Source organism: Pristis pectinata, chromosome 9, assembly GCF_009764475.1.
Source record: "Pristis pectinata isolate sPriPec2 chromosome 9, sPriPec2.1.pri, whole genome shotgun sequence".
NCBI lineage: Eukaryota > Metazoa > Chordata > Chondrichthyes > Rhinopristiformes > Pristidae > Pristis > Pristis pectinata.
In genome coordinates this window covers 33,255,610-33,272,761 of record NC_067413.1, presented here as the reverse complement: position 1 = coordinate 33,272,761, position 17,152 = coordinate 33,255,610, and the positions used below count along the sequence as shown (strand labels likewise).

General features: G+C 43.8%; 1 protein-coding gene across 1 annotated transcript in view; it reads left to right on the top strand.

Annotated features, from left to right (window-relative positions):
- The window catches only part of LOC127574499 (annexin A13-like), a 34,857-nt gene that overhangs the window by 5,778 nt on the left and 11,927 nt on the right, over positions 1–17,152 (top strand). Inside the window, exons 2-5 of the mRNA XM_052023528.1 lie at positions 1,311–1,386; positions 8,694–8,788; positions 12,391–12,561; positions 13,889–13,922. Coding sequence (XP_051879488.1) covers positions 1,311–1,386; positions 8,694–8,788; positions 12,391–12,561; positions 13,889–13,922 — 376 coding nt within the window. The remainder of the gene's footprint in view (positions 1–1,310; positions 1,387–8,693; positions 8,789–12,390; positions 12,562–13,888; positions 13,923–17,152) is intronic.

The following is a 17,152-nucleotide window of genomic DNA, read 5'->3' as shown; positions in this document are numbered from 1 at the left end:
ATCTAAATCCAACCAGACCATGACTAATCTGAACCCTACCTAACCGTGGCCAATCCAAATGCAACCTTAGCAACCAATCAGAATCCAACCCAATCATGGCTAATTTGAAACCAGTTTGACCACACCTAATCTGAACCCAACCTTAGGCGACCATTGTCAATCTGATGACTACATCCAATCCAAACCCAGCTTTAGCCAACCAGGGCCAATCAAAAAAACAAACTGTTGGAGTAACTCAGTGAGTCAGGCAGCATCTGTGGAGGAAAATGGAAGTCAACGTTTCAGATCTAGACCCTTCATCTGGACTGAAGTAGAGGGAAGATAGCCAGTATAAAGAGGTGAGGCTATCTCCCCTCGACTCTTTCAGTCCAGATCGTTCAAGTTCAAGTTTATTGTTGTCATAGATGTCACACACTCAGGGTATAAAAGGCATGAAAATTAGCTTCTTGCAGCAGCAGCACAGTATATTACAAGATGAGGGCAAACATAAGTTAACATAAACTTAATTAACATAAGTTATATGAAAGGTCTCGACCCAAAACATTGACTGTTCATTTCCCTCCACAGATGCTGCCTGACCTGTTGAGTTCCTCCAGCAACATGTTTTTTGCTCCAGATTCCAGCATCTGAACTCTCTTGTGTCTCCATGGCCATTCAAAACTAAATCTGACCATGGCAAATCCCTCCCGCCCTAACCACAATCAATCCAAATTTGACCCAAGCTCAATCACACCCAACCTGATCATCACAGTAAATATAACAGTCTGTTGCTCATATGAAGTAATTCTAACAAAGCCTGAGGTGATATGGAGAAAACACTATTGCTGAAATGTATTGATAAAGTACTGAGCCACTTACGCCAACCTAACCCAGTGTTCTGTTAGAATGTATACTCTCCCCAACCTGAATCTAACACATATAGTCAAATCCTGCTAGGTTCGGTTTGGGAATTGTAGTTGGCCTCTACTTCTCAGGATCTCCAATTTGACACCGAGCCACATATGAGGACAGTGGGCCAGAAGCTTAGCAGAAGAACCCTAAGAAATTCACTCCCAATCAGCATCAAAAAGTGAGTCAATGAGTCTTAGAGGCATATGGCACAGAAATGGGCCCTTCAGCCTGTCCTGTACATGCTGCCCATTGTACCTTTATGGCCAGGGGCAGCACTGCTACTGAGGTGGACCAGACGTGGGTGAATTAGGATTCTGGCAACAAAGCTTTGGATAAATAAATGTGGTTCCTTTTCTCATCGTTATCATGTAATGCTTGGTGCACTTATGAAAATTAGTAATTAATGTTTTATTTTTCAGACAAGTGCTCAATACCATGTGCACTTCAGTGAAGAGGAAGATGCCAAGAGAATCAGAAAGGCATGCAAAGGAGCAGGTACTCTAGCATTTCTGATTGGACAATAAGTTTTCAACTGACTTTAATATAGTTAATATTTTGAGACAAGGTGCATATGTAATGGAGTAAAAATTATGAGAGCTTGGGTGTGTACAGGGTCTTCCTCATGACCAGACTGACAATTAATGAAATATTTACAGCTCAGGGATGGGGAGAATGGGCTATGAATTAAAGTACAAATTCTGGCACAGTGCAGGTAGTGCAGCCGTCACATCTCCAGTGACCTGGGTTCGATCCCGACCTCAGGTGCTGTCTGTGTGTGGAGTTTGCAGGTTCTCCCTGTCACCATGTGGATTTCCTCCGGGTGCTCCAGTTTCCTCCTACATCCCAAAGACATGTGGGTTGGTAGGTTAATGGGCCACGATAAATTGTCCCTAGTGTTGGTGGGTGGCAGAGACCTGGGCAGTGAGGTGGGGGTATGTATGAGAGGAAAGATTACAGGGAAATAAGTGGGGAAATGTGATTGATGGACTTGCTCTGAGACACAGCATAGACTCAATGGGCCAAATAGCCTTCTTCTAAAGAAATATGACTGATGAAATTTGTAGAAATTCCATTCCCTGATATCAGGACTTTCCAAAGCACTTCATAGCTCAAAAAGAGCATCTAATGTGTTTATTTTCTATTTTCTTCTTTCATCTTATCAGCCTGCCCACCTTGGGCTTTGCCACCACAGGGCCATGTGCTGCCTCTGTAAGAGGGACACATGCAGAGCTGCCTGTGGACCCCATGGTCCTGTCCTTGACACATTACAAACAGGCCGCATTGGTGCATGACCTAAAGGAATGTGAATCAATGTTGGGCCGTGGTTTCCACTACCAGGAGGTTCAGGAACCAGAGTGAAGGAGGAGCCAAGGGGATTCTGTTGTGAATGCGCTGCTATCTGGCCAACTTTTTCATCGAGCGAGTGGTCAGTATATGGAACGAACTGCCAGAGGAAGTGGTTGAGGGAGGTACATTTACAACATTTAAAAGGTACTTGGACAGGTGCATGGATAGGAAAGGTTTAGAGGGATATGGGCCAAATGTGGGCAATCTTTGAGGATGTGACAAAGCACATTGATGAAGGTAGAGCAGTGGATGTGGTGTTAGTAAGGTGTTTGATAAGGTTCCTTATGGAAGGCTCATTCAGAAGGTCAGGAGGCATGGGATCCAGGGAAACTTGGCTGTGTGGATTCAGAATTAGCTCATTCATAGAAGACAGAGGGTGGTGGTATATGGAGCGTATTCTACCTGGAGGTCGGTGACCAGTGGTGTTCCACAGGGATCTGTTCTGGGACCCCTGTTCTTTGTGAATTTTATAAATGACTTGGATGAGGATGTGGAAGGGTGGGTTAGTAAGTCTGATGATGATACAAAGGTTGGTGGTGTTGTGGATAGTGTAGAAGGTTGCTGTAGATTACAACAGGATATTGATATAATGCAGAGCTGGGCTGAGAAGTGGCAGATGGAGTTCAACCCAGAAAAGTGTGAAGTGATACACTTTGGGAGGTCAAATTTGAAGGCAGAATACAAGGTTAAGGGCAGGACACTGCAAAATGTGGAGGAACAGAGGGATCTTGGGGTCCATGTCCATAGATCCCTCAAGGTTGCCACGCAGGTCAATAGGATTGTTAAGAAGGTGTACGGTGTGTTGGCCTTCATTAGTCGGGATATTGAGTTCAAGAACCACGAGGTAATGTTGCAGCTCTATAGAACTCGGGTAAACCACACTTGGAGTATGATGTTCAGTTCTGGTTGCCTCGTTATAGGAAGGATGTGGAAGCTTTAGAGAGAGTGCAGAGGAGATTTACCAGGATGCTGCCTGGATTAGAGAACATGTTTTATGGGGATAGGTTGAATGAGCTAGGGTTTTTCTCTTTGGAGAGAAGGAGGATGAGAGGTGACTTGATAGAGGTGTACAAGATGATAAGAGGCATAGATCAAGTGGACAGTCAGAGACTTTTTCCAAGGGCAAAAATGGCTCACATGATGGGGCATAATTTTAAGGTGATTGGAGGAAGATATAAGGGGATAAAGGGGATGTCAGGGGTAAGTTTTTTACACAGAGAGTGATGGGTGTGTGGAACGCACTGCCGGCATAAGTTGTGGGGGCAGATACATTAGGGACATTGAAGATACTCTTAGATAGGCACTTGAATGATAGAGAAATGGAGGGCTATGTGGGAGGGAAGGGTTAGATAGATCTTAGAGTAGGATAAAATGTCGGCACAACATCGTGGGCCGAAGGGCCTGTACTGTCCTGTAATGTTCTATGTTCTATGTTCTTTAAATGGGATGAGCTCTGATGGGAATCTCGGTCAGCATGGACCTGTTGGGCAGAAGGGCCCATTTCCATACTCTATGACTCTATGACCATTAAATAGAGGCTAACAGCATGGCTCCGGGTCACACTTCCTCAGCTTGTGTACTATGACAACAAGTAGTGGTGTGCTTCAAACCCACCTTAACATGATGCTCAATAAACAGCCCTGCTAACCGCCAACACCACTTGTGTTGTATTGTGTAATTGGCAAACAACACCAACCATCTAAATGAATCATAATATCATAGCAAAGTAGGGGATTGCTTGGCCCATCGAGTCCGCGAGGGCTCTTTGGAAGAATGATGCAGTTACTCCCACTGTGCATGTCTCTGCAAGTCCTTCTTCATAGAATCATGGAAATGTGCAGCACAGGAACAGACCCATACCAGCCATGGTGACTATCTAATCTAATCCCATTTGCCCACATTTGGCCCAATCCCTCTACTACTTTCCTAACCAAGTACCCGTGCAAATGCTGCAGTGCCTGCTCCTTTGCATGCCCTTCTGATCCTCTTGGTATCTTCACTGAAGTGCACGTGATATTGAGCACTTGTCTGAAAAATAAAACATCAATTACTAATTTTCATAAGTGCATCAAGCATTGCATGATGATGATGAGAAAGTTAACCACATTTATTTATCCAAAGCCTTGCTGCCAGAAACCTAATTCACCCGTGTCTGGTCCACCTCTTTAGCAGTATTGCCCTGGCCACATAGGTACATAGGTACAATGGGCAGCATGCAAATGTCAGGCCAAAGGGCCTGGTTCCACTACCTCCTCTGGCAGATCGTTCCTGATATTCACCATCGTCTTACTCCTCAGATCTCCTTTAAGTATCTCCCCCTTGCCTTAAATCTGTGCACTGTAGTTCTAGAGTCCCCTGCTCTGTGGAAAGACTCTGCCTATCTATCCTACCTATGTGCCTCATAATTTTGTAAATCTCTATAAGGTCACACCACAGCCTCCTACATTGCAGTGAGAGTAAACCCAGCCTATCCAATCTCTCTTTATAACTACAGCCCTCCATTCCAGGCAACATCCTGGTGAATCTCTTCTGCAGTCTCTCCAATGCTACCATATCCTTCCTGTAGTGTGGCGACAAGAACTGTACACAATACCCTTAAGTGCAGTCTAACCAATGTATTGGTATTGGTTTATTATTGTCACATGCACTGAGATACAGTGAAAAACTTAGTTTTGCATGCCAGCAATGAAGATCATTTCAAAACATAAGTATATCGAGGGAAAAGCAATAACAGAATGTAGAAATTAGTGTTACAGTTACAGAGAAAGTGCAGTGCAGGTATACAATAAAGTGTAAGTGCCACGACAAGGTCAAGAAAGATCAAGAGTTCATCTTTATCATAAAAGAGGTCCATTCAAGAGCCTTATAACAGCAGGATAGAAGCTGTCCTTGAGCCTGGTAGTATACATTTTCAAGCTTTTGTATCTTCTGCACAATGGAAGGGGGAAGAAAAGAGAATGTCTGGGGTGAGAGGGGTCTTTGATTATATTGGCTGCTTTCCCGAGGCAGTGAGGCAATGTTCTTTTCCTTCAGGTGTTAATCCCTTCAAAAATTTTCCCAGGGTCTTTTTCCCAGGGTTGGAGAATCAAGAACTTAAGGGCATAGGTTTAAGATGAGAAGGGAGAGATTTAGTAGGAACCTCAGGGGCAACTTTTTCACCCAGAGGGTGGTCTGTATATGGAATGAGGCAGGTACAATAGCAACATTTAAAATGTACGCAGACAGGTACATGGATAGGAAGGGTATAGAGGGATATGAGCCAAACGTGGGCAAGTGGGACTAGGTTAGATGGGAAACTTGGTCAGCACGGACCAGTTGGGCCAAAGGGCCCATTTCCATGCTGTATGACTCTAAAATTATTGCTGAACTTGCTCCTTTTAATCAACACATTCTGCATCGCAGCAAACTGCTGCTTTAAAAAATTCTTCTGTGACATCTGTCACCTTGAGTTACCAACCCTTTAACTGTGGAAACAATTTTTCTTCTTATTCTTTCTGATGCTTTAAGACTTTAAGCTCAATGGGCATTGGTTAAAGTCCAACCTTCAGTATATTGTATTTTCAGTCTCACCCCCTCACAACACACTCAAAGTATATTGAACTCATGGTATCTGCACCATTGTTTCAATTTAAATGTCCATTGAAAAACTAATGATGATCTTTGTCAGTATTTTACCCCATTGTTCATGAGAAGCAATGCTCATCACGCACTCCAGCGCTTTGAACCACACACCCTGCGTTTCTCAACACAACACAGCCAGTAAAAACCAAAGGAAACCCACAGGTTCCAAAATGAGTTGCATTTATTTTCAACTTTTCAGCTTAACTAAGCATGACCATGACACAAAAATTAGCCTCAGAGTCAGAAGTGGGTGCACAGTCTAGAGATCCGTGCACATAATCTGTAACACAGAGGTTTAAATGTAGTGAAGCCTTTCGATCCCTCCTTGTCTCCACCACCTCCGCACTCTCCTTCAGCCTTACAGCCTGCCAAGATCTATGGAGTCCTTAAATCTCATTGGCGACTGTACCTTTGGATGCTGAGGCCCTCAGACACTGAACTTCCCTCTTGAACTTTTCCGCCTCTCCAACTCTTGTTCTGCATTTAACACACTTCACAAAGCCACCCAAGCTTTAAATCACCTCTTCCTCATACCACATAATCTAATGCCAAATTTTGCATTATATTACTCCTGCAAAGAACCTTAAGACATTTTCTTGCATATAGGGTGCTTCATAAATATGTTGTTGTTGAACTCTCCAGTTCTCTTCCTTTCTCTCGTGTGAACACATGACCACACATTTCAGTTTGGACTGGACCACTGGGTCTCTTGAGCCAACTCTACTTTCTAATACGATCCTGGATGACTTGATTGTAACCTCATCGTTACATTCCTGTTAACCCTTGGTAATCTTTCACTCTTTCTTGTCAAGAATCCATCTATCTCTGCTTCAAAAACATTCAAAGGCTCTGCCCCCACTGCCCTTTGAGAAAGAGAGCTCCAAAGACTGAGAGAAAAAAAATTGCCTCATCACTTTCTTAAATGGGCAAGCCCTTATTTTTAAACAGTGCCCAAGTTTTAGATTCTCCAGAAAGAGGAAACGCCCTCTCCACAGTCACCCTCTCAAAATCCCTCAAGATCTTGGATGTTTCAATCAAGATGACTTTAGCCTGTCCGACCTTTCCTCGTAAGACAACTGTCCATGGCAGTTATTAGTCTGGTAACCATCCTCTGAACTGTTTCCAATGCATTATCATCCCTTCTTAAACAAGGAACCCTATTCTGTATCTAGTATTCCAGATCCTACAGATATTTGAGAAATTTAACCCTTCAACTATGCTGTTGGTGTCCTGTCAGAATATTTGCTCATACAGAATTATTTTTGTCCGATCTCACACCTGCTAAGTAGCTATGTATAAGGCACTATGTAAATACAAACTGTTGTTGCTAATGTTGCATGGCAGAATTTATAACTCTTGAGTAAGTAAAACTTCCATGCTAACTTGATAGAGGTATAGAAGATTGTGATGGGTTAAGACAAGATAAACAGAGAGAAGCTATTCCCCCTAGGAGATGTTTCAAGGACCACCACAAGCATTTAAAGGGAAGAGCAAAAGATACATGGGGGATGTGTTGAAAAAACACTTACTAATGTGACCTGAACTCTCTGCCTGTAAAGATGATGGAAAGAAGTTGAACTGAGAACACTAAAAATGGAAAATGATTTTGCAGGTTAAGGCCAAAGAGTGATGTGAGGGGATTGAATGGGAAGAGGGCATGGATTCAATGGGCTGAATGACTTCTGCCTGCAATGATTAGATGGTGCTACGTCCCGATTTACCTGTCACTAGTTTCCATCTTCTTCTTTTCTTGTTATGTTGAAGCAAAACATCTCATGGGCTTCTTCCTCAATATGATGCCCCTTCAACATGCAAAGGCAACAGCAGGGGTCTGCCCCCTTTTATGTGAAGAAATCTCTCCTGTACTCCACCCAGCTCCAATTTTGTGCTCTCTTGTCCCCGACAAGAAGTTGCTTCTCCCTCTATATATATTTTCTTTAATATTTTGCTTTCATATGAGAGAGAAGGGGGCCATTTGGCCCATCAAATCTACGTTGGTTCTCAGAGCAATCCAATGCTTCCTACTTCCTCACATCTCCTTTTAATTCTCTTCCACATACCTCATCAATTCCACCCCCCTCCATCCCCCCACCCCCGGATTCTCCTCCATTTACTCCACACCAGGGACAAGTTACAGAAGCAAATCAACCAACAAACCCACATGAATTAGGGATGTGGGAGGTTGTATTTGGTCTAAAATGTCCTCCTGGTCTTATGCAAAAGGGCAGCACAGGGGCACAGCTCATAGAACCGCTGCCTCACAGCGCCAGAGACCCAGGTCCAACCCCGGCCTTTGGTGCTGTCTGTGTCGAGTTTGCACGTTCTCCTTGTGACTGTGTGAGTTTCTTCTGGATGCTCCAGTTTCCTCCCACATCTCAGGGACGTGTGCAGATCGGTAGGGTAATTGTCCACTGTAGATTGCTATTAGTGTGTAGGTGAGTGGTAGAATCTGGAGGGAGTTAATAGAATGTAGGGAGAATGGGATTGATGTTGGATTGGTGTAAATGGGTGATTGATGGTCGGCATGGACTCGGTGGTCTGAAGGCCCTGTTTCTGTGCGGTAACTCTCTGTGATTCTATGAAACTAGAGCACTTAGAGGAAACCCACATGGCCACAGGAAGAACGTGCAAAATCCACACAGACAGCAGCCAAGGTCAGGACTGAACCTGGGTCGCTGGAGCTGTACAGCAGCAGCAGCACTAACTGCTGCTTCACTGTGCCATCCGACCTTGGCTGCTTTAAACACTTCAGCTACACTGCCCTGTCATTGTTATTTCTGTGACTGAATGCAATTTGCAACGGACATTACAATATTTACTTTTGGGTTTCACAGGAACTGATGAAATCACAATTATTAAAGTTCTAGCAAGTCGCTCAACAGAACAGAGACAGAAAATAAAAGAGAAGTACAGAGCTCTCTACGGAAAAGTAAGTGCAACTTGCAACAAGACTTAGGTGAAGTTTAACACAGTGGAACATTTGAACAGGGGAAGGGCATTTGGACCCTTGGGTATGTTCCACCATTCCATGAGGTCATTGTAGATCTCTGATCTGATTCCATTTTCCTGCTTTTGCACTTTAACCCCTTTTTTAATGGAGGTCTTATCAATCTCTGTTTGAAATGAAACCCAGCATTGATTGTCATGTATGGAAGAGCCACAATTTCTCCCATTGTCTGCATGTGTGGAGTGTCTCCAACCTTCACTTCTGCAAAGCCTGGCTCCAACTTTTAATTTCTGCCTCCTTATCTCAGACTCTCTGACCGGCGGGCAAAGTCTCTCTCCATCTAAACTACCATTTTGCATAAATATCTTGGAACATTCAATCAAATCTTTCCTTAATCTTCTAAGTGCCAGAGAATATAGCCCTAGTTTTTGTGCTCTTTGCACTTTATCCCATGGATTCTGCAAAATGTCACTTCTTTCCAATAAAGCCTTTCTAATTTGTGGTCCGGAACTTCTCCCCAGTACTCCAGGCAAGATCTAACTTTGTATCACAGTAGCACAACTTCTACTCTCTGGAAAAGCTATCTCTCCACTAGCCTTTTTGGTCATTTTTGTACCTGTCTGTAGCATTTTAATTAGACATGCAGGTGCTGTCCCAAGTTATTAGGAGCAGGAGTTCGACACCTGGCCACGCAAACCTGCTTTATTGCTTAATAAGATGATGGATGGTACATTCCCATCTACCTGCATTAACCTTTTCAATGCCTTTCTTCTCAAATATTAATCTAGCTCTGCCTTAAAAATATTCCAAGACTCTCCTTCCACCGCCCTTTGAGGAAGAGAATTCCAAGACTCATCATCTTCTAGGAGACAACATTTTGCCTCCTCTCTATCTTACATATGCAACCTGCTGTCTTTAAACACTGACCCCCATTCAAGGTTCCCCCACCAAGAGAAACATCCACCTTGCCAAGACCCCTCAGGATCTTAGATGTTTCAACAAGTCACCTCTCAGTCTTTCTAAACTCCAGCAGGTGTAGCCTAGCCTATCCAATCTTTCCTCATAAGACAACTACCCATTCCAGGTATCAGTCTAGCAAATTTGTCTCTTTGTATCTCCACTGTTACTAGATTTTCACTATTTAGATGATACTCTACAGGCCATCCCCAGGTAATGAACGGGTTTCATTTTTTCAGACATCAATAAGTCGATTTTGTCTGTAAATCAGAAAATACACGATAATCACTTGATTTGATAACCATACCTCCACAGTATTGTAATGTATGGCATCAAAAACACATAAGACTGATAAGAAAGAACAATTACTAGAAGTGGAGAGAGGAAAACTAGTTCTGCCGTTTGTAGGAACAAACATATGTCTGTATTTCAGACTTTTGATTTCAATAACATTATGGGAGCTCATTTATATGTAAGAGTATCCATAAGATGGATGTTTGTAACCCGGGGAGGTCTGTATCCTGTCTTTATCAGGTCCAAAATCGATGAGCTCATCATGTAGGGAATAAACAAATACTGGAGCGAGGGACTGTGTTTCCATTTCCTTTGTGAGATGTCCACACTGCACTGGTTCCCTGTCTGCATTATAAGTTTTGCTTGTTCTATATCTGAGTCATTTGTATCATTCAGATCCAAAAATGACCTCAAAGGTGCAACTTCACAAACTTCAAATAAATAACAGAAACACTGAAAGACAGATGGTCAGTACAGCTAAATACGCCACATGATGGCATCATCTGTTGTCCTATGGCTTTAACATTCATTCCATTGAAGCCATTGACAGAGCACAATGCACATTTCATGCTAAAAACTGGGGAAGAATTACATTCACTAATTTCCATTGAGGAAAAAGCCACTCTATTAAATCTACTTCAAATGCTGACTGTACATTTCCCTCCATAGATGCTGCCTGACCCGCTGAGTTCCTCCAGCTCTTTGTGTGTTGCTCCAGATTCCAGCATCTGCAGTCCCTGGTGTCTCCTGTGTGTTCATCCCACTTTAATACTTCCCAGCTGACAATGATGTTTTACCTGTAGCTTGTGGGCAGAGTCAGAAGGTTGTGGCTTTGAACCCCACTCCAGAGACAGGTGTATATAAACCAGACTGGTGCTCCCAGTACAACACTGAAGGGGTGATGCACTGTCAGGGGTGCTGTCCTTTGGAAAGGACAGTTACTTGTTACCATCTCAAGACCTTGCAGAAGATACCATGCTCAGTTTATGCTATTCTTGCTAGTTTCCTGGACCAATATTGGTCATTATGAACAGATGACAGGTTCATTACTACACTGCTCTGTCTGGGATCTTACTGTGCACACACTGGCAGCACATTTCCAATGTTATGACAGTGTCATGGAATCATTTAATATGGAAACAGGCCAATCATTCTATCATTTTCACACTGACTATTTAGACTATTAGAACATAGAACAGTACGGCACAGGAACAGGCCCTTTGGTTCACGGTGTTGTGCCAAACTAATTAAACTAGTAATTAAATGCCTAAGTAAACTAATCTCTTCTGCCTACACAAAGTCCATATCCCTCCATTCTCTGCACATTCATGTGCCTATCTCATTGTGCCTATTCTATGTTTTTCCCTTTTTTAATTCTCCCCACATTCCCATCAGCTCCCCCCACTCACTCACACACTGGGGGCAATTTACAGTGTCCAATTAATCAACCAACCCACACGTCTTTGGGCAGTGCAGTGGGAGGAAACTGGAGCATGCGGGGGAAACCCACGCAGTCGCAGGAAGAACGTGCAAGCTCCACACAGTCAGTACCCGAGATCAGGATTGAGCCCAGGTCTCTGGAGCTGCGAGGCAGTAGCTCTACTGGCTGCACCCCTGTGCCATCAAATTATTTCATTGGCTTTAAACCTCTCCAAGCCACAGTGAGATACTGATAGGTGTTATAAAAATACTCGCTTGCTTTGTTTCTCCCCCTGTGATGGGAATTGAACAAGAGAAGACATCGCAGCTCCCAGCTCACTATGGGCAGTGAATCAGATTGCTGTGAAGAGGATGGGTGGCAATCCTTCTCATGGGTGGGGGTAGGTCCATCTAATACACCATCCAGAGGAAACAACCAGCCATTTAGGGTCATCACCTTAGCTGCCTCTCCAGTTGCCAGTCGTTAATCCCATTCCTTCTTTGGCCTGCCTGTCCTTAGCCTCCTACTTTGCTCCAATGATCCATGAGGAACAGTGCCACACCTTCTATCTAGATACACTGCCATCCTCAATTTCAGGTAACCACCATGTTTTTTTCTCTCCACAGATGTTACTGTACACTTCTGATTCATTTCCTCTTCCCTCTCTAACTGCTGTCTGCTGAAATAATTACTACCTTCATGACTATGATCAAAGGATCATCACCTTGATTTCCTTTTCCTGGAATGTGACTTGGGACCAATCTCCAGCCCACTGACAACAGGTATCCGAGGAGACCAGATCAGACCAGATCGGAAGTACATCCGATCTGGTCTGATCTGGCCTCAAACAAATGGAAGCAAGAGAAAATCAGATTAATACTCTGGTTGCATTTTCCCCTGTATTTTTCTGTAGGATCTTGAGAAAGTAATTCAAGAAGAACTCAGTGGGTGCTTAGAAAAGACAATATTGGCCATGTTAGATCAGCCCTGCCACTTTGACGCCAAGTTGCTGAACAAAGCAATGAAAGGAGCTGGAACAGATGAAGATATCGTCATCGAGCTTCTCTGCACAAGAGCTAATTCAGTATGTTTAATTCTGAGCCATATTATTTATAGGATTAACATATTATGACCTTGTTCATTAAGAAGTCTTCCCAAAGTGTCAAGAGCTGAAAAATTGAATCATGTGGCACAGAAAAAGCCAATTTGGCCCATCCAGCCTGTGCTGTCTCTTTAAGTGGGATCTCCAGGTAGTCCCACATTCTTGGATTCTCCCCATTATCCTGTCAGATGAGTCAGCAATTGGTGGATCTGGAAGTCTGGGTTTTGGGTCTTGGACTGATTGAGAATTGGAAGCCAGGGGTGGTTAAGGGTCAGAGGTAATTGGGGTTGGTGGGGTTAGGTAGGTTGGGTGGTGAGACCAGTAGGTGTTGGAGGAGTTGTGGTGGGGGCAGTACCACTTGAGAAGGGAGAGTGGCCCAAAGGATTGAAACCAAACAATAGGACAGATACCTGTAGGGTCTTAATCCAACAGAGAGCTGTTAAAACACAGTTGTCCACTCCCAGAGCCATTTTGGGCAATGCGCCAAAACAACTATTGCACAGGAAATGGTGCAATTGAATGTACATCTGACAAAATTTTCTTTTCAGATGTACACGCAATGGCATCATTTCTTGTGCAATCGTGGCAGATTTATGAGTGGGACTCATGCTAGTGAATGTACAATTGAAAATCTACAGTGATGAGAATGGGCCAGATGTAGTTCTTACATTTCCCTCTGGGAAAAGTCCAGCTTCATTGTGCAGATGTGCCTCTGAATTTGCACTTTGTTTTGATGGGTGAGATAAGATGAGATTTCCTGCTCCCAGACCATCATCTGGACAGAGATATCGGGTCCAGTCTTGGTGGGGGTTGGGGTGGGGGGGGCGGTGGGTTGTTGTTATGGGGGGTGCTTTGGGAAGCGGTATCATTGGAGATTTTCCAGGAACAAAATCATAAAGGAATACATTCACTATATGCTGGGTTAACATGCAGGGAACTCTTCCTAACACACACATACACACACACACACACACACACACACACACACACACACACACATACACACATGCACATGGACACACACATGCATAAATACACACAAATACAAATTTACATGCAAACACACACACACACGCACACACACATACACACAAACACTCACCTACAAACATGGGAACGCATGCACATTCATGCACACGCACTGTCTGGTCCCTCCTGTACTCAGTCCATTTTATTTGAGTTGCTTGTCACTCTCAGTCTGTATCCATGGCCTCCCACATTCCCAGTCCTTAGTTCATCAATCCTGTGATCTGGACAAAACTTCTGGTCAGCATGTGTAGGTATTTACTAATTATAATTTGTTTTTCAGCAAATCATTGCCACAGAAGAAGCATACAGACAAAGTAAGTTCTTAATAATAACTAGATCAATTAATACTTAATAAATTGGAAAGAATGCTTGTTACAAATTTAAGAACACAAGCCTGCTCTGCCAGTCATCAAGGTTGTGGCTAATATTGTACCTTAGTGCGACTTTGCTGCTGTATCCCTAAATCTCTTGATTTTTTTAACATTGGTATCTACTTTAATTGAGCCGTGTGACTGAGCCTCCAGGGACCTCTGGGGTAGGGAATTTTAAAGATTCCCCACCTTATAACTGAAGGAATTTCTCCTCATCCCAGTGAAAAACAGCCTACTCTTTACTCTCAGTGTGTGACCCCGGTTCTAGACTCCTCATTGAGATGAAACACTCCCTTCATCCAGCCTAATGAGCACTGTAAGAATTTTCAATGAAACCTTTGAAGCAAAATTGTTCAAGTTTTGTTCATTTTCTGTCTCAAGATAGAGACAGGTATCTGGACTCTGAAGAATCGAGGGATTTGGGGATCAGGCAGGAAAGTGGAGCTGAGATCAAGGTCAGGTGGCCATGACATAACTGAACTGCAGGGTTGAATGGCCAACCCCTGCTCCTGTTTCCTATACAATGATATTTTCAGGCATTGGCCTTTTCCTTAAGGTTCTGATTGTATTTCTTGTCACTTTATTCTAACTCCAGCATCCTACGTGTGTGACTGTGTCGGAAGTGCTCAGCAGAGTATTTCAGAGTTGGCCACAGCTTTGAGTGCCCACAGCTCCCTGTCTCTTTCAGATTGCCATTATACTGAACAAGGGCAGACAAATTCCAACAGCTCTGAAGCTCACTTTATAATTTCTAGAGTGTTGAATTTATCCTCTTATGTCCCCCACTATAAGGCTTTGCTGCATCGTCATTTCTTGGAACTCCTACCCTGACTCAGCCTCCAGGGGGCTGACATGTTTCAGGAGATGTGCACAGTGTGGAGGTTTGCAGGTTCTCCCTGTGACCGTGTTGGATTCCCCTGGGTGCTCTGGTTTCCTTCCACATCCCAAAGACATGCAGGTTGGTGGGTTAATTGGCTCCTCCAAATTACTCCTAGTGTGTAGGTGAGTGGTAGAATTTGGGGAGAGCTGATGGGAATGTGGAGAGAATAAAAATGGGATTAATGTAGGATTATTGTAAATAGGTGACTGATGGTCAGCACAGACTCGGTAGGCCAAAGGGCCTATTTCTGTAGTGTATGATTCTATGACCTTATGACACAGTGAATGTTCTAACCCAGCAAAATTTACTTCTGCAGCCTCTTCAGGGAGAGCATTTCCACCTCCTAAAACTTTTGCAATCTCCTGGATATTGAGGTTGGGAGCCATGTCAGATGATGACTACGACATAGAGTTCTGGGAAACTGGTATTTCAATGTACCAAGAGAATCAGAATTACAACCAGGTTTATTATCACTGATGTATGTCATGAAGTTTATTGTCTTGAGGCAGCAGTACAGTGCAAGACATAAAAATTACTATAAGTTACAAAGATAAATAGATTGTGCAAAAAAGGAATAATGAGGTAGTGTTCATGGGTTCATGGACCATTCAGAAATCTGGTGGCGGAGGGGAAGAAGCTGTTCCTGAATCATTGAGTGTGTACCTCCTGTACCTCCTCCTCGATGGTAGCAACGCAAAGAGGGCTTGTCTTGGATGGTGAGGTTCCTCAATGATGGATGCTGACTTCTTGAGGTTTCGCCTCTTGAAGATGCCCTTGCTGGCGGGGAGGGTTGTGACCGTGATGGAGCTGGCTGAGACTACAACCCTCTACAACCTATTTCAATCCTGTGCATTGGAGCCTCCATATCAAGCGGTGATGCAACCAGTCAGAATTCTCTCCTCTGCACATCTGTAGAAATGTGCAAGAGTCTTTGGTGACATACCAAATCTCCTCAAACTCCTAATGAACTAGAGCGGCTGGCATGCCTTCTTCATGATTGCATCAATGTGTTGGGCTCAAGTTAGATCCTCTGAAATGTTGGCACCCAGGAACTTGAAGCTGCTCATCCTTTCCACAGCTGACCCTTCAGTGAGGACTAGCGTGTGTCCTCCCGACCTCACCTTCCTGAAGTCCACAACCAATTCCTTGGTCTTGCTGACATTGAGTGCGAGGTTGTTGTTGCGACACCACTCAACCTACCAATCTATCTCACTCCTGTGCACCTCCTCATCGCCATCTGAGATTCTGTCAACAACAGTGGTGTCATCGCCGAATTTATAGATGGCGTTTGAGCTTCCATTACCCGGGGGAAATGCCTCAGTTGTCTGGAATCTCACCACATCTTCTGCAGTGCAGAATTTACTGATGTTGCTCAGGAAGTAACACTGATTTGCCAAGGTCTTATTGCCAATGTATATGATGCAGCCTCATGTCCCAGCACTGGGAATGATACATGCTTGCAGTTCTTCAACAGGCCCCCAGATGGAGTGCAATGTTTGCGGTTTGCACATCATGCAGGAGACCAAGAAGAACTCTATAAAATAAAGTTGTGGATCTTTCACCTCAACCTGTGAGGGCTGAAGGGATCTTGGTTTAATATCTCAGCCAGAAGGTGACCCTAAAACCTACCTCTCTGACCAAACTTCTCATTGCTAGTTCTAATATCTCCTTAAAGTGTCTTAATGACAACATTTTATCCAATAAGAGCCAAAAGACAAATTACTACATGAAAGATATCATTCTATGACTCTGTCTCTCTCTCACACACACACACACACACACACACACACACACGCTAATTGTTTGCGTCTGTGTGTCAGTGTTTGTGTGCCTTTGTGTGTGAGTGTGCTGTATATGTGCATGTAGTAAAGTGTGTCTGCGTGTGTGTCACAGAGTTATAGAATCATTCAGCATGGAAACAGGCCATTCGGGCCAAATCGTCCTTACTGACCAATCGGCATCTTTCCGTATTAATCCCATCTTCCAACACTTGGTCCCTATGCCGAGGCAATTCAAATTTTCTTATAGGCACTTCTTAAATGCTGCCAGCGACCCAGCTTCAACCATTCTCTCAGGCAGTGCATTCTGAGCCAGTCTCTCCTCATCATTGAGCAACTCCATCCCAGCATGTGTGTGTGTGTGTGTGTGTGTGTGTGTGTGTGTGTGTGTGTGTGTGTGTGTGTGTGTGTGTGTGTGTGCGTTTGTGTGGGTGTGGCTGTGGCTGTGTCTGTGTGAGTGTGAGAGAGAGAGAGAGAGAGAGAAAGATTTTGTACTTCGGTACATGTGTGATGCC